This window comes from Centroberyx gerrardi, chromosome 3 (genome assembly GCF_048128805.1).
Source record: "Centroberyx gerrardi isolate f3 chromosome 3, fCenGer3.hap1.cur.20231027, whole genome shotgun sequence".
In the NCBI taxonomy this organism is placed as follows: domain Eukaryota; kingdom Metazoa; phylum Chordata; class Actinopteri; order Beryciformes; family Berycidae; genus Centroberyx; species Centroberyx gerrardi.
In genome coordinates this window covers 1128810-1149982 of record NC_135999.1, presented here as the reverse complement: position 1 = coordinate 1149982, position 21173 = coordinate 1128810, and the positions used below count along the sequence as shown (strand labels likewise).

Here is a 21173-nt window from a genome sequence, read left to right as displayed (position 1 = left end):
GAACCAGTCTGTCCATTCTCCTCTGACCTCTGACCTCTCTCATTAACAAACTGTTTTCAGCCACAGAACTGCGGCTCACTGGATGTTTTTGGTTTATCACCGTTCTCTCTAAACTCTAGAGACTGTAGTGCATGAAAATCCCAAGAGGGCAGCTGTTTCTGAGATGCTGAACTACCAGTCTGGCACCAACAATCGCACCAATCAGTCAAAGTTGCTTAGATCAGCATCTCGCCCATTCTAATGTTTGGTCAAACAAAAAACTAAACCACTTCACCAGGTGGCGGAAACGGGTTTCCATATCCATCCGTTTTAGCCGCGCATTCAAAAGCGTGAAAACAAGAACAAAGCCTCAAAATTCACAAGCAGAAATTGAAACACATCATTGATATGGGTAAATAAGCCTATATGTAGGCTATATCAACAGAAAGGTAATTGAATACTCCACTATAAGGTATTTAAAAAACATGACAGGCTCTTCAATCATCGTGAATTTACTGCATGGTATACCTGGAATGCGCTATTACGCACTAATCTCACATTTCCTATAGCCGACCTTACAGTGTTATAGGCCTATAGTATTAGATATTAGGAAATAACCAGTATGGATAACATTTGTTAAAAGTCAAAGATGTATACATTTATAATGAGCTCTGTCCATTAAATCCGTTTGGGAACGTTTTACGCACGCACGTTCTCTCCTCTCCTCTATTCCTCCGACCCAGACAACACACACACACTCACTGGATTTCTCTGAAGCGGCTCCTTGGCATGGTTTGTCTGAAAAAAGTGTTTCTGATTAGTAGCTGTCGATATTCATGTCTGGATAGTCCATGGAAATACAGGAGCGCAATATTGAATGCTTTCAGTTTATCCACAGACAGGCTGCCCCGAGCAGACAGAGTAGACATGTGCAGGAGCTCTGTTCGCCTCATCAGACTGTTGATCTATGGCAGTAATCATATGATATGTGTGAAATTACTTTACGTGGAGTTTTGATGGCGCGGACTTGATCAATGTTAAAAGGAGGAGAAAGAGAGAAAGAGACTTCCATCTGTCTGTCAGCGCCCTGCAGCCCGGTGTGCTGCTGTAAACTGGAGGTATGCTGCAGGAAGAAAATTGCAAAAAATGTATTTACAATCCTAGTTTTTTATTCTGAAAACACGGGCATTTAAAGCCCAAATATTTTGAAAAAGTCATGGAGGAATGAGACCACAGTATTTCCAGTGTTTCAGAAATGGAAATCTCAACGCCAGTCCATGCCCTGTCTAGTGTTAATAGAAAAAATACACCAAAATACTGGTATTAAAATGGTTAAAAAGCCTATGCAATGGGTTTTACATGGCGCGTTTACGCGCGCTCTCCCCAAAGAATAGACTTGAAGCGTAAAAAGACGCTGCGGGTCACAGTGACGCGCGTGGGTCGGAGCTGGAACGCGCGCCTGTACGCGGCCGGTGGAGACAGCAGATTGATTAAAACCGGAGTTTTTGTTCTGAGAGACGGACGACTAAAAAACGCGGCTGAGTCGCGTCCGGTAAGTTTGACAGAGTGCATCTGATACAACTCCATCTACGTTTGACAAAGTGCAGCTAAACCTGACAAGTTCATCTATCTGACTGACAAAGTAGATCTACGAATGACAAAGGCGGCTGAGGATGTCCTAAAATGGCCACCGTACACTTGGTCAGTAAGGCTTTAAGTTACACTTCCCACCTGGGAACATAGCAGCAATATTGCTCTTGCCGCCACTTGACACTTCTATTTCCTGATGAGACAGGAATAAAATCAAACTAGCGTTTGTGCTCTGCCCTGTTGATTTACATTAACTCCCCCCCTCTCTCTCTCTCTCTCTCTCTCTCTCTCTCTCTCTCTCTCTCTCTCTCTCTCTCTCTCTCTCTCTCTCTCTCTCTCTCACACATCTACTTTCACTTTCACTTATCGGCGTGGCGCAGCAGGTTATTTCCACCATGGAAAGGTATTGTACAAACACTTTTCATTACAGTTTATAGTGTTTTATTCTTCAACCTGTTAATTCTTACTGTTGACTGATTTAACTGTAATAAGACGATCATACAGAAGAAGCCTCTGTTTGTGATCAGGAGGGTGAAACTCTGTTTCGGTTGGAAACATAAAACACTTTGCGACAGTTTGTGAACACATCAGTGTTTGAGTGTTAACGTTAACGTCCTGAACATGTAAATTAGTTGTAATGTTTTGAATCTGTTTTAATCAGAGCAGGAAGGCTCTTTACTTCACTGTAGATGATGAGGTTAAATTTCACCATTTGATAGACGCATCATAAAACTACTTCCTGATTCTCTGCCACAGACTTCAGATGGGACTTTGATTCTGATGTTATTTTATATCAGCTGTTTGTTCAAGTTTATTCAGGTCAGAACCTGTATTTATCAAAATCATATTGATATGTGATCTGATCACTTTATATTTCAGTAAAAGCAGGACCGATGAAATACATGCTGCTTAATGCACTTCATAGACTTTCACTGAATTCTAACATGTTTCTACTGCAACACATACTTTTAAAGGCATATTCCGCTACAGCATCTATACTTTTTGATTCTTTAATGGTATACTCCACTAAAGCACTATTACTAGTACTACCACTACTCATATTTTTAAAGGTGTACTGCACTGAAACACTATTTTGAACTACAAGTAATTCTTTTAAGGTATATTCTGCTAGAACTCTGTTACTGCTACACTGTTTTTAAGATGCAGAAGCATGAGGAGAGAGGAGAAATCCAATGGGAAGAGGTCAACTTTCTTCTTCTTCTTCCTATTATTGTTATTATTATTATTATTACTATTTTGGTGTGCTGATACTTGTTGTGTTCAGACCTAGCTGGTAGTTTCTGGGTATCCACCTGCTGCTGTGGCTGCTTCACTAAAAAGTGAATTTCCTGCCTTAGTGTTCTTCTTCTCTGTCTACCAGGATCCAGCAGGAGAGACCAGACTCTCCTCAACCCAGCTGTGTGTCCATGAAGAGCGACCAGTCAAAGGGTCGCCTTATTAATTTTAAAGATGAACACCATTCTTCTGAAAAGACGTAAGTTGTTATTAGCATTAAAATGTTCCTGTATTCATGTTTTAACTATTACTTATTTAGAGAAGGTTTGCTGAGTATGCATGATCTTTTTCAGCATCACTCTTCTTCACATACAGTAATATATTCACACCTGGGAGCTGCCCAGTATAACCAGTCTGTTACTGTTAGACACTGGGAGCTGCCCAGTATAACCAGTCTGTTACTGTTAGACACTGGGAGCTGCCCAGTATAACCACAGTCTTCTACTGTTGGACACTAAGAACTCCACTGGATCAATTTGTGGCTTCAGTTTCTTGTATAAAGGATCTTTGGAGGAAGTTGTGGAGGGAGGAAAGAGTGTTTCTCATTTTCTGACCGGTCTATGGCTCGTCCTATTACCTTCAAACATGGACACCACTCTATTGATAACAGGTAAAAAACATGTAAGCTGATGCTAAAAACAGATGGGTTTGTTGTTATCAGACTCTCAGTTATGAGATGTAAAATTGAGGCCCGTCTCACGATGCGAGAGTAGTGTGTTTGCGCGCTAACTTTGGGTTTTGGCTTCTCGGTCTCACGAAGGTGGTTCACTTTTGACCGGGGTAGATCACCATGGTAACTGATGCTGCAGGCTAACCTGCTCCGGAGCAGGTTCAGTTCAGGCTATCAGATCAAAACGTATGAAAGGCCTCCTGACCAATCAGCTCTCTGGAAACAGGGAGTCACCATTCCTACAGGATCCCGATATGGACAAATATACTGCATTCAAATGAAAATGACAAGTAATAAAAAATAATTGTTGCTTCTATTGAATTAACCGACAGTTGAAGTGCTTACAGACCAGTAGAATCACTTTACTTTCCATGATAGTTTATTATATCAGAGATATAGCAGGTAGGCTACTTAATTGACCATATTATTAAAGAATGAAAGTTACTGTTGCATATTAATTGTGCTGAATTTTTTTTCATTGGATTCCCGACAGTGTTTGGTTCAATGTAGGCGTTGCATTCATATTCCATTACCGCAGCCCTGAAGAACATGAGGCCGACTTTATGAATAGAAAATCTTTTTACAGCCTCAATGTGTCCACAAAATATCTTTATCAATGGAAAGTTTGCCCACTGTGTCCTAATGACAGGGCAGTTCCTCCAGTAATCCTCAGAAACAATGTTACTTTTCACTATTATGTTTTGTAATGCTGACATTTATTCATTATAAGACTTTGTTCTTCTTGAGAGAAGAACCCACTGTTCTTTACTTCACTGTAGATGATGAGGTTAAATTTCACCATTTGATAGACGCATCATAAAACTACTTCCTGATTCTCTGCCACAGACTTCAGATTGGACTTTGATCCTGATGTTATTTTATATCAGCTGTTTGTTCAAGTTTATTCAGGTCAGAACCTGTATTTATCAAAATCATATTGATATGTGATCTGATCACTTTATATTTCAGTAAAAGCAGGACCGATGAAATACATGCTGCTTAATGCACTTCATAGACTTTCACTGAATTCTAGCATGTTTCTACTACAACACATACTTTTAAAGGCATATTCCGCTAAAGCATCTATACTTTTTGATTCTTTAATGGTATACTCCACTAAAGCACTATTACTAGTACTACCACTACTCATATTTTTAAAGGTGTACTGCACTGAAACACTATTTTGAACTACAAGTAATACTTTTAAGGTATATTCTGCTAGAACTCTGTTACTGCTACACTGTTTTTAAGATACTTTTATTGCTACATATTGATCTATGGAGTTGAATGTAGAAGAGTCAAAAGTGAAATCTGGTGGTCAAATTGTAAACAACTTTAAAAAAGCAACTCAGCTAAAAAATTCAGTTGATGAACCTGTCATGCTGAAGCAAGCACACTTAAAAAAAATATTCATAAAATTTAAACTCCTCTAGTTATTATTATTCTTTCACTCACTTTTTAGGACATACATGCAGTATCGGTGAAGCTAGCAACGCCATTTAAACTCTCAAATGTTCACCATATTACATTTACAATTAGCTCTATTTTAGGTATTTCACTGACACTTTTATCCAGAGCAACTTCCTACACTTATGAGTGTATCAGTAGAATAAGCTTCAGTTACCCAAAATTAAAAAGGTCATTGCCGCGGTGACCTTACAGGTAGAAGGTAGAAATGTAAAACTAGTGATGAAAGCAGATGGGTTTGTTGTCATCAGACTGTCAGTCATGAGATATAAAATTGGTCTGGCCCTTCATGCTGTTAGACAGTAAACACTCCTGTGTGATGATGAGGAGCTTTGATCCTCTGTGTTTTCCAATGTTCCCACAACACCCCGATGTTTTGTATTGTATGTCAATATAACACACAGTGAGTTAGCTGGAGCAGCTTCATATCAGCCTTCTCCAAAACAGCTGGATGGAAACCATTTCTTCAGAGTTCCAAAAAGGTAAAAAAATTACCATAAAATTACTCCAAACAGAAGAATCCAAGTGTTGTGAAGTCGAGCGGTCCAGTATTCGCCTCATTATCTCCCAGATTATCTCTTTTTCTGCATTATATCTTGTTATGCACTGCGCCAGCTGTCACAACAGTAGCAAGCAGATGCTGCCTTCAAATGCTGGCGGGAATATTGTATTTATGTGCTTGAACGACCCAATAAAGTGATAAATACAAATGGAAAAGTTGAATTTTAAATGATACCCAAGATAGGACATTCTAACTCTGTTTAACTTTTAGGTGCCACACATATACAACAACCTTTAGCCAATAAACTTTGCAGCACAAGGTAGCTTTGTACCACTTGGTTTCTAAAATAGTCAATAAAAAGCAACTTTTGTTTCAGAGTCCATTTTGTTATTTCTGTCTAAAAAGTATTTTAATACACGACAAATGGTATTTATGACTGTAAAACTCACAAGTACGAGCTGACGAGGAGCACCTGAAGGCAGCAGGACTCTCTGCAGGGCACCAGAGCTCTGAGACTGAAGATAATCTAGGAGATAATGAGGTGAATATTGGACTTTTGGACCCACAGTGCAGTTTGGATTCAGAACTCTTGGATTCTGCTGTTTGAAGTCATTTTCTGTCATTTTTTACTTTTTTGGACTCTAAAGAAACGCTCTCCATTCACTCCAGTTGTTTTGCAGAAGGCTGATATGAAGCTGTGCCAGCTAACTCACTGTGTGTTATATTGACATACAAACTTCAGCAGTGTTTCAACTGACATGAGGGGAGGAGATGATGACAACAATTTCATTTGTGGGTGAATTATTCCTTTAAGTGTCCATAACTGTAGAACCATGAAACATTTGAATCCTGTGCTGTGAATGAGCGAATTCAAATAAAGTATTTAAAATGTGTGTGTGTGTGATAATATGACCTATTATGACCTATGACCTAATATTTGATGTTTTGTTTTTTCCCAGAGTGCACCAGGAGAGGTCAGAGGTTCCCAGTGGTCAGTCTGCCCAGGAGCATCAAACAGACCTGGACTCCATATTTAAGGTGTGTAAATGAACAACAACACCTTTTACTTCACCAACAAGTGAAATGCAAAACAAACATTTAGTCTCCATGCTGCACTCTTTAGACCAGCGGGCTTTCAGTCTATGATGGATCTGATGTTATGTTCCATGATTTTAGTAAGAAAGTTTAATTTATATATTATTCTGTTCCAGCTGCTGGAGGAGAACATCGTCACCTTTGTGAAGAACGAGCTGAAAAGGATCCAGAGGGCTCTGAGTCCAGATTACCCAGAATGCTTAGAGAGGCAGAGGGAGGATGAGGAGGTGGACGGTGAGGAGGAAGAGCAGAGGAGGAGCAGAAAGGATTTCCTGAAGATCACACTGCAGTTCCTGAGGAGAATGAAGCAGGAGGAGCTGGCTGACTCTCTACAGAGCAGTAAGAGGCTTTTAACAGGTTTAACATGATGGAGAGGGGAGATGGTGGAAAATGGGAGATGGATTTCCAAACTCTGCTGTAAATCTAAACATTTGCCAAACAAGATCTATTCAGTTCAAGATTGAAAGATAAATGAGCAAAATCCCTCTGGATAATCTGGTAAAATGATTAATTTGTTAATGTGAGTGTAATACGCTGAACACAGTGGTGCACACTGGGAAAAACAAACAGCACCACACCAGTTGTCTTTCACACTGAGCTGCACACACAGTCAGGACCTGTTTCTCCACTCACCAGTGATGAGCTGAAGAGATGCCATGGAGTGGAGATATATATACATTTACCAGGAAATGTTCACATTTCTCATGTTTACTGAAACATCTGCTCATTGATGTTATTTGATCTTTGTTCTTTCAGAAACTCTTGCTGCCATCTGCCAACGTGAACTCAAATCCAGTCTGGAGGAGAAGTTTCAGTGTTTGTTTGAGGGGATTGTTAAAGCAGGAAACCCAACACTTCTGAATCAGATCTACACAGAGCTTTACATCACAGAGGGAGGGAGTGGAGAGGTCAATGATGAACATGAGGTCAGACAGATTGAAGCAGCATCCAGGAAATCAGCGAGACCAGAAACAACAATTAAATGTGAAGACATCTTTAAACCCTTACCTGGAAGAGATAAACCAACCAGAACATTGATGACAAAGGGAGTGGCTGGCATTGGGAAAACAGTCTTAACACAGAAGTTCACTCTGGACTGGGCTGAAGACAAAGCCAACCAGGATATACAGTTCACATTTCCATTCACTTTCCGAGAGCTGAATCTGCTGAAAGGGAAAAAGTACAGCTTGGTGGAACTTCTTCATCACTTCTTTACTGAGACCAGAGAAGCAGGAATCTGCAGGTTTGACAAGTTCCAGGTTGTGTTCATCTTTGACGGTCTGGATGAGTGTCGACTTCCTCTAGACTTCCAGAACAACGAGATCCTGACTGATGTTACAGAGTCGACCTCAGTGGACGTGCTGCTGACAAACCTCATCAAGGGGAAACTGCTTCCCTCTGCTCGCCTCTGGATAACCACACGACCTGCAGCGGCCAATCAGATCCCTCCTGAGTGCGTTGACATGGTGACAGAGGTGAGAGGCTTCACTGACCCACAGAAGGAGGAGTACTTCAGGAAGAGATTCAGAGATGAGGAGCAGGCCAGCAGAATCATCTCCCACATCAAGACTTCACGAAGCCTCCACATCATGTGCCACATCCCAGTCTTCTGCTGGATCACTGCTACAGTTCTGGACCATGTGTTGAAAACCAGGAAGAGAGGAGACCTGCCCAAGACCCTGACTGAGATGTACATCAACTTCCTGGTGGTTCAGTCCAAAGTGGGGAACATCAAGTATCATGGGAGAGCTGAGACAGATCCACTCTGGACTACAGAGAGCAGGAAGATGATTCTCTCTCTGGGAAAACTGGCTTTTGAGCAGCTGGAGAAAGGCAACCTGATCTTCTATGAAGCCGACCTGACAGAGTGTGGCATTGATATCAGAGCAGCCTCAGTGTACTCAGGAGTGTTCACACAGATCTTTAAAGAGGAGCGTGGGCTGAACCAGGACCAGGTCTTCTGCTTTGTCCATCTGAGCATTCAGGAGTTTCTGGCTGCTGTTCATGTCATCGTCTCATTCATCGACTCTGGTGTCAATCTGCTGTCAGAACCACAATCAACATCCTGGTGGTCTACACTATTAAGAGACAAATCTCAGGTAAAACACCTCTACCAGAGTGCTGTGGACAAGGCCTTACAGAGTCCAAATGGACACCTGGACTTGTTCCTCCGCTTCCTCCTGGGTCTTTCACTGCAGACCAATCAGACTCTCCTACGAGGCCTGCTGACACAGACAGGAAGTAGCTCACAGACCAATCAGAAAACAGTCCAGTACATCAAGAAGAAGATCAGGGAGAATCCGAGAGAAGCATCAATCTGTTCCACTGTCTGAATGAGCTGAATGACCGTTCTCTAGTGGAGGAGATCCAACAGCACCTGAGATCAGGAAGTCTCTCCACAGACAGACTCTCCCCTGCTCAGTGGTCGGCTCTGGTCTTCATCTTACTGTCATCAGAAGAAGAGCTGGACGTGTTTGACCTGAAGAAATACTCTGCTTCAGAGGAGGCTCTTCTGAGGCTGCTGCCAGTGGTCAAAGCCTCCAATAAATCTGTGTAAGTGCATAGAAAACTGGATAGATTCAATATATGATGTGATATCTTACACAGGAGAGAGAAAATTAATATTTTAAAGTCTTGTTTGTCTTCATCACTAATTCTCCTTCAGGCTGAGCGGCTGTCAGCTGTCAGAGAGAAGCTGTGAAGCTCTGGCCTCAGTTCTCAGCTCCCAGTCCTCTAGTCTGAGAGAGCTGGACCTGAGTAACAACGACCTGCAGGATTCAGGACTGAAGCTGCTCTCTGCTGGACTGGAGAGTCCACACTGTAGACTGGAGACTCTCAGGTCAGGATCACTGTTACTGTTCAACAGACCATTTAAATTCTGCTTTACATGCACATTAATGTCAGAGAAAATACCTGATCTCTCATTTTCCTGCTGATTTTTGAAACCAGCTGAGAAACCAACATTCAGCTCTACTTTCTATCCTCTGTGAGAATATTTCATTATTTCCTCTCCTCACTGCCTCTGTTGTTGAAACAGAAAATAAATTCTGTCACAAATTGAGTCGAGAACTGAAATGAAAACACAAACGTTGGGTCAAATGTTAATATTGGAGACAATTACAGTTTCTGCATTATCATAATTAATTTCAGAGCAGTGTACTAATGAGAAAATCCAACATGTAACTCTTTTTAAACAAGGAGTTTACACTGAGAGCTGGGATCTCTTTCTCAGAAAACCTGTACAAAATCATGAAGAGTAAACAATCAAACTATTAGTGCTGGGTGATATGGATGAAAATGTTATCACGATTAAAATTTTCATATCAGGTGATAGAGTTTTATCACAATATGTAAAATCACTGTTTCTGTCAAGTTTAAAGCGTAATTTTTTCTCCTGAATAAAAGTTGAATAGATGAGAATGTCAACTTTCATTTAAAACACTTCTTTATTGCTAGAATAAAACTAAATAAAACTAAAAATGAAACTAAAAATAAATAAAAATTAATTCATTAATAAAAGATACAACAAGCGAAAGTGAAAATGTCAGACTTATTTTTCAACACTATAAGCCTTATATAATCTTTAAATAATAACAAAACAAAGCTGTGAAAGCCCGTTCTTCCGGTTCTTCCAGTATGACCTGAACGCAGCAGAAACCCAGCAGCCAGCACAGTGATGTAAAAGTGAACTGAGTGGACCGAAGTGCAGAGACAGAAACTCAAGACAAAGAATAAACTGAAAAGAGTCTTTACTTCCAAAATGCTGTTGAACAAAACAGCAAAACAAAAATCCACCTTTTCTTGGTATCTCAGGTCAAACAACTGGAGAACTCCAAGACTGAGCAAAGAGCAACTGAGGGAAGCAACTTAAATATCAAACCAAGACACAGGACAGAGGACAGGTGAACACAGTAAACTAATGAAACACAGGTGGGAACAGTTGAACCATAATTATTGGCAGCAAGCGGTCCGGGTCATGAACAGTTCAGTGGAGCCATCTAGTGGTGAACCGGGGCTGTGACAAGTAAACAGGGAAGAGAGTGAGCAGCGCTAAGAAAGCGTCAAATGGACTATTATAACTGAAATGTCATGATAAGTGTTCAGTCACAACTATCTGAAGACGTTTAACTGCAGTGAGAGTGTTACTGTGTTTTAATCACTTTTTGGGTTCAACTGTTGGAGAGTGTGTTTGCTGTGTGTGTGTGTGTGTGTGTGTGTGTGTGTGTGTGTGTGTGTGTGTGTGTGTTGTACAGCAGCGCTCCTGTTTAACTGAAGCTAGGCTACATAAAACTCTATAGTGAAAGAAGTGATAAAATGTTGAACTCAATCGCCATGACGACAAAAACTAGGAAAACAAGGTCCAGGTTGAAAATAACTGGAATTATACAGAGGAACTCTGCTGTGGTCGTTAGTGAAAGTTATGAAGCTGCTTTTATTTTGAAATCAAGGAAAATTTGATAATTATCAATATTGTTTTATCACCCAACAAACTATGCATCACTGGAAGAAAATGCTATAATATGTATCTGTTTGCTGCTTGTGTGCGTGTGTGTGTGTGTGTGTGTGTGTGTGTGTGTGTGTGTGTGTGTGTGTGTGTGTGCAGGCTGGCAGGCTGTCTGCTCACAGAGGAAGGCTGTGCTTCTCTGGCCTCAGCTCTGAGCTCCAACCCCTCCCATCTGAGAGAGCTGGACCTGAGCTACAATCATCCAGGAGCCTCAGGAGTGAAGCTGCTCTCTGCTGGACTGGAGGATCCACACTGGAGACTGGACTCTCTCAGGTCTGGAGAGGCAACGTCTGCTAGAAGGCTGAGAGTCACACACATTTTCTCTGTCACACTGAGAAGATGAGGAATACTGTTTCATGTTTAATGGAGGATATGAGTGGAAATCCTTCATATTGAAGGTTATTAAATGTCCATGTTTCCATCATCAAAGAGAATCTGCTGGTCTGACTTTGTTTATTCCCCAGTGTGGACCATGGTGGAGAGCAGAGGCTGAAACCAGGTGTGAGGAAGTGTAAGTGTGTATTTAGTTTGATTCATGAAAACAAAGCAACACACATTCAACTACTGCGATAGAAAGTCCATCTACACCACAGTATGTGACGTCCATTCATTCAGATCCTACTGAGAATCAGGATGATGGCTGACATCATGTGTTATAATTAAACTGGTTAGAAATTATCATTAAAGTTGCTAATAATAAATCAACAATAAATAAAGAGAGCAGGTGTATTAGATGAGAAGCTGCTGCTGTATTGAGTCTTGTTCTCTCATCAGATGCCTGTGAACTCACTCTGGACCCAAACACAGCACACAGAAAGCTCTTCCTGTCTGAAGACAACAGAAAGGTGACGAGGGTGAGAGAGGAGCAGCCATATCCTGATCACCCAGAGAGATTTGACATCTATCCTCAGCTGCTGTGTAGAAATGGTCTGACTGGTCGCTGTTACTGGGAGGTCGAGTGGGAAGGAACGGTTGATATAGGAGTGACTTACAGAGGAATCAGAAGGAGAGGAGAGGGTGATGACTGCAGTCTTGGAGGGAATGAAAAGTCCTGGAGTCTGTCCTGCTCTGATGATGGTTACTCTGTCTGTCACAATAACAGAGAAACATTCATACCTTCCCCCTCCTCCTCTGTCTCTAACAGAGTAGCAGTGTATCTGGACTGGTCTGCTGGCTCTCTGTCCTTCTACAGAGTTTCCTCTGACTCACTGATCCACATCCACACCTTCCACTCCACATTCACTGAACCACTCTATCCTGGGTTTGAGTTGTGGTTCAGGTCTGGTTCCTCAGTGTCTCTTGTCAGATAGAGGAGGGAGAGAGAAACACTCACACTGCTGACTAAAGACAGCTGCTGAGATGATAGTTCACTGTACAGGATCACACACACACACACACACACACACACACACACACACACACACACACACAGATACATACACATCTTAAAGTGAGAATATGAACATATGTATTTTCATTTACTGCTCATTTAGTTGTAAACAAACACAAACTGAAGTTGTTGTGTTTTTAAGAAAATTCTTTGGGCATTTTTACCGTTATTTGACAGTTGAAAGTAAAGACTGACAGGAAAGATAAGGAGAGAGAGGAGGATAACATGTGACAGGTCGGAGTCAAACCCAGAACGTCACATTTACATGGTACGCACCTTAGACCACTGAGCCACCAGGACACCCAGAACAGAGTTTTAACTTCACATGGACAAGAACAGACATTTTGTTTGGAAAATGAAATGAAAGAGATATTTAACTAGACAGAATCAAGTTATTGTTTTTCATCTGAGAGTCAGTTATTGATGATTGACAAGTTAAAATAATTTCCCTTTGAATCTTTGTTTTATTTGATCAATCTCTTCTCCAAGCTGAACATCCATCTTGTTTTCTACAGGAATAAAGCTTAAAGCAAGCAGAGTTTGTCAACTTTAATTTGTATAATTTGTGTAAATTAAATTTGTATTTCATTTGTTCACTTACATCTTAATGTGACAATAATAATGCTCATTTAAATGTGATTATTGCCCTGAAATAAACCAATATCTTGTTCTGTTGCTTTATAAGTTGTGAGTCATTTCATCTCAAAATTAAGGAAAATGTCAAATCGTCTCTCAAGAGTGACATCATTTTTTGGCCCAAATAAGGTATTCTGGCCACGCCCCCTTTCAGTCTTAGGTGAGAATGAATAGAGCTGTAAAATGATGATAATGTATTTACATACAGGCATTAATATTTAATTTTTCTGCTTTCCAAGGTTCTTCTATTCTGCATTTCTTTCTTCTTACTATATATTTTATCCATTTTAAGACCAGAACAATTTGTAAATGGGATCCAAAAATCCATTTAATTTTAGTCTTAGGTGAAAAAAAAATGGATCCAGATAAAATCTGAGTGAAACACTTGACAGGAAAAGAGACTGAACCAAGATGTCAGAGACTCAGATTCACATGTTTATGTTTAGAATTCTGAAAAGGAAAAAAAACATTCGATTTTTAATACAGGTGCAAGAAAATTCTTGTCCAACTTTCTTTTATTTAACCTATTTAACCGGTTTATTCACAATGAGATTAAAAATGTATTTCTGTTAAACGAGACGTGATCAAGAAAGCAGCATCATGACAAACATAAAAGTCGCAGACAAACAACATACAAAAATATAAGAAAGCAAAACAGCCTACAACCAAAGTCACATTAATAAGCCGGCTGTAAACACGTTTTCTATCTCAGGAAAGTAGTTCTGTAGCACAGAAAATAGTCCCCGGCGTAATGAAGAATTTGTTCCCATTGAAAGTGCATTAAAATCACATTTAAAAGAAAATATAAAAGATAAAAACAAATAAATATTCCAGTGCAGATGAGTGATGCCCTAAATTTCTTAAAAAGCCCTGGTGAACAGAAAAGTTTTAAGCTGATTTAAAAGATTGTAAAGTGGAGGCAGACCTCAGATGTTCTGGAAGTTTGTTCCAGGCATGAGGAGCATAAAGACTAAAAGCTGCTTCTCCATGCTTTGTTCTGACCCTGGAACAGTAAGCAGACCAGGACCTGAAGACCTGAGGGGTCTGAGGGGTTCATAACATTGAAGGAGATCAGAAATGTATTTTGGTCCTAAACCATGAAGTGCTTTATAAACATGCAACATAATTTTAAACTCAATTCTTTGGCACACAGGAAGCCAATGCAGTGATCTCAGCACTGGACTGATGTGGTCCATGTTCTTAGTCCTGGTCTGAACCCTGACAGCAGCGTTCTGGATGAGCTGCAGTTCTCTAAGAGCTTTTTTAGAGAGACTTGTGAAGACACTGTTACAATAGTCAAGCATCGTCTAGCATCCTGCATTGCGATTCTCTCGAACTCCACTAGGAAGCTTCAATAGGCGTTCTCGGCAGTGAGTTTGGTCAGTAGCTCTCTGGGGCTCCGAGTCGTCTCCTCTCTCTGTGCTGTGTGCTGGCACAAGGACTGGATGGCGGCGTGAAGGTCTGCTTGGCTCTTCAAAAGGGCGGCAATGGCACCTTCCATTTTACTCTGTGTAGCGTCTATCACTTCTCCCACTCAGCTGTTGATCAGAATGCCTGCTTTTTCCACCATATGTGGCACTTGGCTCTGGAGAAGAGATGCTGAGATGCTGGGCTCTCTACCTCTGTCACACCTGGACCCTCTACCTCTGTCACACCTGGGCTCTCTACCTCTGTCACACCTGGACCCTCTACCTCTGTCACACCTGGGCTCTCTACCTCTGTCACACCTGGACCCTCTACCTCTGTCACACCTGGACCCTCTACCTCTGTCACACCTGGGCTCTCTACCTCTGTCACACCTGGACCCTCTACCTCTGTCACACCTGGACCCTCTACCTCTGTCACACCTGGGCTCTCTACCTCTGTCACACCTGGACCCTCTACCTCTGTCACACCTGGGCTCTCTACCTCTGTCACACCTGGACCCTCTACCTCTGTCACACCTGGACCCTCTACCTCTGTCACACCTGGGCTCTCTACCTCTGTCACACCTGGACCCTCTACCTCTGTCACACCTGGACCCTCTACCTCTGTCACACCCGGGCTCTCTACCTCTGTCACACCCGGACCCTCTACCTCAGTCACACCTGGACCCTCTACCTCTGTCACACCCGGGCTCTCTACCTCTGTCACACCCGGACCCTCTACCTCAGTCACACCTGGACCCTCTACCTCAGTCACACCTGGGCCCTCTACCTCTGTCACACCTGGGCCCTCTACCTCTGTCACACCTGGGCCCTCTACCTCTGTCACACCTGGGCTCTCTACCTCTGTCACACCTGGTGGGAAAGTATTGGACCTCCCACACTCTGCCCAGTTGTCTCCTGTGTGGGAATGGTTTCTGTCCCTGATGCTGAAACACAGTGGATCGGTCTCTCTGGCCTGGGGCTCCACAGTTCCTCCACCAGAAACTGGGTTATGTGACAACAGCAGGGACTGGACACACCATTCACCTGTTTGTCATGTGAAAAGTTTAGCTAACGGATCAGTCTAGGCAAGTAAATTAATGTTAAGGTTAGGTTTTGGTGAAGGTTAGGGTTAGGTTTAGGCAACTAAAACAGTTTGGTTAAGGTTAGGTTGAGATGGTTATATAAATGAAAATTTCCCTCCCAGTAAACTTGTTTTGAGTTGGGAATTGAACCCGGGGAATTGAAATCATAAGCTATTATGGTCCTTATGTTTGTTTATTTTTTTATTTCTGTGGGAAAGTCAGAGCAGATGTATCAGTAACTAGCTTTATAACCCTAACCCTATGGTCTAGAAAAATGTAAGGCTCTGATATAAATACATAAATAGGACTATAGCTGAGACCCCTACACTTTTCACTCAGGAAATATGAGCTGTATAGAAAATATGACAGCACAGTTAATTCTGGGAACATCACTTAATATTGATTGCATAAATCTTAACTTTTCATGATTTCAATTGTCTTTTGTAGACTTATTTTATGGATTCCTATGAAGGGAGATTCAGTTATCACCTAGCTATCTGCTAGATAAAGTCTAACATTTAGACACGTCTGCCTCAAATGTAAAGGAGAAAATCAAATTAAATGTAAATGATGAAAGTAGTTTGATAGAAAGTGTTTGGTAGTACTCTGGTTCTTCCTCCTTGGGTTCAACTGAAGTCAAAGAGCAGTAACTTCATGAGTAATGAAACTAAGAGAAATTACATTGCATCTCCTGCCCAACAATGTAAAATTATACCCCTAAATGCAATTCAATGATATATAGTCAATTTTTGTATTTAGGATGATGAGCCAGTCAGATGTTTTTTTATATGGAAAACTAAACCTGGTCATGGGATTTGACTTTTAAAACACACAATAAACCAGTTTGAGTTTGTGAGACAGAAATGTGTCGACAAAGTCTTGATTTAAACCCAAGAATTAAATATTTTTAACGAAGTGACGCTGAGACTGTTGGTTAATGATTAATCTCTCTCTCTCTCTCTCCCTCTCTCTCTCTCACAGTATCAGTTCAGTAGTCTACTTTCTCTTACCAGTGTGGCAGCCAGGGCTCGAGCTTAAGGACCTCCCGTCGTCCCGGGGCCGATACAAATAGGATCGGGGAGGATGTAAATTAATTTTGGGACGAATTTGGGACGAGAGTTGAAAAAAAAAAAACTGCTAACGTTACGTTACGTTACAATGAACGGCGATGAAAATGAAACTGACTGCACGTTTTGTGTAGCACACACAGTTCTTATTAAACCTTCTTGACAACATACACACACACACACACGCACACAAACGTTACTAAGTAGCGTTATCTAGACCCGCGAAATCCTGTCAGACGCCTGTCACCGCCGGTATTGACTGTCAGAGTGATACACAATGGCAATGGCGTCCCGTAGTGGGATACTGCAATTTTTTAACGTTAACGTTACATCAAGAAAGCAAACATCAGGAAAACGCACAGCAGAGCCAGACCCTGAACCGCCAGCCTCTGACCTCACGACAGCCGCAGCTGCAACGGGGAATTCAACCCAAGTCAATGAGGTAGGCAGCGTTAAGCTTGCTAGTATTAATGTAATGTAATGTAACGGACATGACAAAGCTAAACTCACGAAGCTAACTAGCAACTTACGATATGAACAAGCAACTTACGATACGAGAAAAATGGCTGAGGCTGAGGGAGACTTTTTGTTGAATTGGAGGAAATGTTTAATGATGAAACGGAAAATGAAGCGGATAAAGGCAGGATTGGCCCGGTCGGCAAAGGGGCTGAACGGAGGGAGTGGCGGCCGGCGGGAGGTGACAGGCAAGCTGGTAGCCACTGAGGCGGTAAGGAAGAGCTCTGAGGGGAGGAGACTCCTTTTGATTACCGACATCCTAGATCAGGCCCACAGAGAGAGAGTGTGAAGTGCCATGAAGTGATCCATATGATTACTTTTTATCTATGATTACACCAAACGTAAGATTTTAAATTCAGGACGGCCCACAGTCATTTCGGGACGGCTTAGATTGTATTTCGGGACGGTTCCGGGAGGATGGTGAAAAAAGTTAGTTAAGAGCCCTGGTGGCAGCAGTTTATTTCCACCATGGAAAGGTATTGTACAAACTCTTTACATTACAGTTTATAGTGTTTTATTCTTCAACCTGTTAATTCTTACTGTTGACTGATTTAACTGTAATAAGACGATCATACAGAAGAAGCCTCTGTTTGTGATCAGGAGGGTGAAACTCTGTTTCGGTTGGAAACATAAAACACTTTGCGACAGTTTGTGAACACATCAGTGTTTGAGTGTTAACGTTAACGTCCTGAACATGTAAATTAGTTGTAATGTTTTGAATCTGTTTTAATCAGAGCAGGAAGGCTCTTTAGTTCACTGTAGATGATGAGGTTAAATTTCACCATTTGATAGACGCATCATAAAACTACTTCCTGATTCTCTGCCATAGACTTCAGATTGGACTTTGATCCTGATGTTATTTTATATGGCTGTTTGTTCATGTTATTCAGGTCAAGACCTGTATTTATCAAAATGATATTGATACGTAATCTGATCATCTTTCCATCCAGTTAATAAAAGCAGGAGTGATGAAATACATGCTGCTTAATGCACTTCATAGACTTTCACTGTATTCTAACATGTTTCTACTACAACACATACTTTTAAAGGTTTATTCCACTAAAACACTGCTGCTCCTACTACTGCTTTGTAAACATTTAAAGGAACATTCCACTTAAACACCACTTACTTTTAATGGTATACTCCACTAAAGCACTATTACTAGTACTACCACTACTCATATTTTTAAAGGTGTACTGCACTGAAACACTATTTCGACTACAAGTCATACTTTAAGGTATATTCTGCTAGAACTCTGTCACTACTACACTGTTTTTAAGATACTTCTACTGCTACATATTGATCTATGGAGTTGAATGTAGGAGAGTCAGAAGTTAAATCTGGTGGTCAAATTGTAAACAACTTTAAAAGATGAACTTAGTTAATACATTCAGCTGTTTAACTCTCATGCTGAAGCAAGCACATTTAAAAAAATATTGTGTTTAGACCTTGTTGTGTTCAGACCTAGCTGGTAGTTTCTGGGTATGCACCTGCTGCTGTGGCTGCTTCACTAAAAAGTGAATTTCCTGCCTTAGTGTTCTTCTTCTCTGTCTACCAGGATCCAGCAGGAGAGACCAGACTCTCCTCAACCCAGCTGTGTGTCCATGAAGAGCGACCGGTCAAAGGAAGACGTTATTTATTTTAAAGATGAACACCATTCTTCTGAAAAGAAGTAAGTTGTTCCTAGCATTAAAATGTTCCTGTATTCATGTTGTAACTATTACTTATGTAGAGAAGGTTTGCTGAGCATGCATGCTCTTTATCAGCATCACTCTTCTTCACACACAGTAATATATTCACACCTGGGAGCTGCCCAGTATAACCAGTCTGTTGCTGTTAGACACTGGGAGCTGCCCAGTATAACCACAGTCTTCTACTCTTGGACACTAAGAACTCCACTAGATCAATCTGGGTTTTCAGTTTCTTGTATAAAGGATCTTTGGAGGAAGTTGTGGAGGGAGGGAAGAGTGTTTCTCATTTTCTCTCCAGCAACTGTCAGCCTGCTGGTCAAAAGCCGGTCTGTCTGACTGTTTTCTACCATCAGCTCTGCTTTGTCCATCCTGTGTTTCTATCAGGATCCAGCAGGACAGACCAGACTCTCCTGTACCCAGCTGTGTGTCCATGAAGAGTGACGGGTCTATGGGTCGTCCTATTACCTTCAAACATGGACTCCACTCTATTGATAAAAGGTAGAAATGTAAAAGATGGGTTTGCAGATGGGTTTGTTGTCATCAGACTGTCAGTCATGAGATATAAAATTGGTCTGGCCCTTCATGCTGTTAGACAGTAAACACTCCTGTGTGATGGTGAGGAGCTTTGATCCTCTGTGTTTTCCAATGTTCCCACAACACCCCGATGTTTTGTATTGTATGTCAATATAACACACAGTGAGTTAGCTGGAGCAGCTTCATATCAGCCTTCTCCAAAACAACTGGATGGAAACCATTTCTTCAGAGTTCCAAAAAGGAAAAAAAATTACCATAAAATTACTCCAAACAGAAGAATCCAAGTGTTGTGAAGTCGAGCGGTCCAGTATTCACCTCATTATCTCCCAGATTATCTCTTTTTCTGCACCGCGCCAACCGTCACAACAGTAGCAAGCAGATGCTGCCTTCAAATGCTGGCGGGAATATTGTATTTATGTGCTTGAATGACCCAATAAAGTGATAAATACAAATGGAAAAGTTGAATTTTAAATGATACCCAAGATGGGACATTCTAACTCTGTTTAACTTCTAGGTGCCAACAAATTTTAACCAATAAACTTTGCAGCACAAGGTAGCTTTGTGCCACCTGGTTTCTAAAATAGTCACCAAAAAGCAACTTTTGTTTCAGAGTCCATTTTGTTATTTCTGTCTAAAAAGTATTTGAATACACGACAAGTTGTATTTATGACTGTAAAACTCAGAAGTACGAGCTGACGAGGAGCACCTGAAGGCAGCAGGACTCTCTGCAGGGCACCAGAGCTCTGAGACTGAAGATAATCTAGGAGATAATGAGGTGAATATTGGACTTTTGGACCCACAGTGCAGTTTGGATTCAGAACTCTTGGATTCTGCTGTTTGAAGTAATTTTCTGTCTTTTTTTTTTTACCTTTTTGGACTCTAAAGAAACGCTCTCCATTCACTCCAGTTGTTTTGCAGAAGGCTGATATGAAGCTGTGCCAGCTAACTCACTGTGTGTTATATTGACATACAAACTTCACCAGTGTTTCAACTGACATGAGGGGAGGAGATGATGACAACAATTTCATTTGTGGGTGAACTATTCCTTTAAGTGTCCATAACTGTAGAACCATGAAACATTTGAATCCTGTGCTCTTATGTGAATGAGCTAATTCAAATAAAGTATTTAAATTATGACCTATGACCTAATATCTGATGTTTTGTTTTTTCCCAGAGTGCACCAGGAGAGGTCAGAGGTTCCCAGTGATCAGTCTGCCCAGGAGCATCAAACAGACCTGGACTCCATATTTAAGGTGTGTAAATGAACAACAACACCTTTTACTTCACCAACAAGTGAAATGCAAAACAAACATTCAGTCTCCATGCTGCACTCTTTAGACCAGCGGGCTTTCAGTCTATGATGGATCTGATGTTGTGTTCCATGATTTTAGTAAGAAAGTTTAATTCATATATTATTCTGTTCCAGCTGCTGGAGGAGAACATTGTCACCTTTGTGAAGAACGAGCTGAAAAGGTTCCAGAGGGCTCTGAGTCCAGATTACCCAGAATGCTTAGAGAGGCAGAGGGAGGATGAGGAGGTGGTGGACGGTGAGGAGGAAGAGCAGAGGAGGAGCAGAAAGGATTTCCTGAAGATCACACTGCAGTTCCTGAGGAGAATGAAGCAGGAGGAGCTGGCTGACTCTCTGCAGAGCAGTAAGAGGCTTTTAACAGGTTTAACATGATGGAGAGGGGAGATGGTGGAAAATGGGAGATGGATTTCCAAACTCTGCTGTGAATCTAAACATT

The 21173-nt window shown here is 41.3% G+C and overlaps 2 protein-coding genes across 2 annotated transcripts in view; both read left to right on the top strand.

Annotated features, from left to right (window-relative positions):
• The first annotated feature begins 1951 nt into the window (after positions 1 to 1951).
• Positions 1952 to 21173, top strand: part of LOC139923178 (NACHT, LRR and PYD domains-containing protein 3-like) — a 49825-nt gene continuing 30603 nt past the window's right edge. Inside the window, exons 1-3 of the mRNA XM_078290948.1 lie at positions 1952 to 1972; positions 2951 to 3064; positions 18762 to 18875. Coding sequence (XP_078147074.1) covers positions 1965 to 1972; positions 2951 to 3064; positions 18762 to 18875 — 236 coding nt within the window. The 5' untranslated portion in view covers positions 1952 to 1964. The remainder of the gene's footprint in view (positions 1973 to 2950; positions 3065 to 18761; positions 18876 to 21173) is intronic.
• On the top strand, positions 6671 to 13365 carry LOC139911278 (stonustoxin subunit beta-like). The gene is made up of 5 exons (XM_078282080.1): positions 6671 to 6772; positions 10413 to 10501; positions 11203 to 11376; positions 11568 to 11614; positions 11878 to 13365. Exons 1-5 carry the CDS (start codon positions 6671 to 6673, stop codon positions 12411 to 12413), a joined length of 948 nt encoding a protein of 315 aa, XP_078138206.1. The 3' UTR covers positions 12414 to 13365.

What these genes read in the sequence shown, in the direction of transcription:
- LOC139911278 (XM_078282080.1), top strand. Translation starts at nt 6,671, where the DNA reads ATGATTTTAGTAAGAAAGTTTAATTTATATATTATTCTGTTCCAGCTG. An exon ending in AGCTGAAAAGGATCCAGAGG is followed by an intron (nt 6,773 to 10,412) that starts GCTCTGAGTCCA and finishes TTGGTATCTCAG; the next exon opens with GTCAAACAACTGGAGAACTC. An exon ending in AGACACAGGACAGAGGACAG is followed by an intron (nt 10,502 to 11,202) that starts GTGAACACAGTA and finishes GTGTGTGTGCAG; the next exon opens with GCTGGCAGGCTGTCTGCTCA.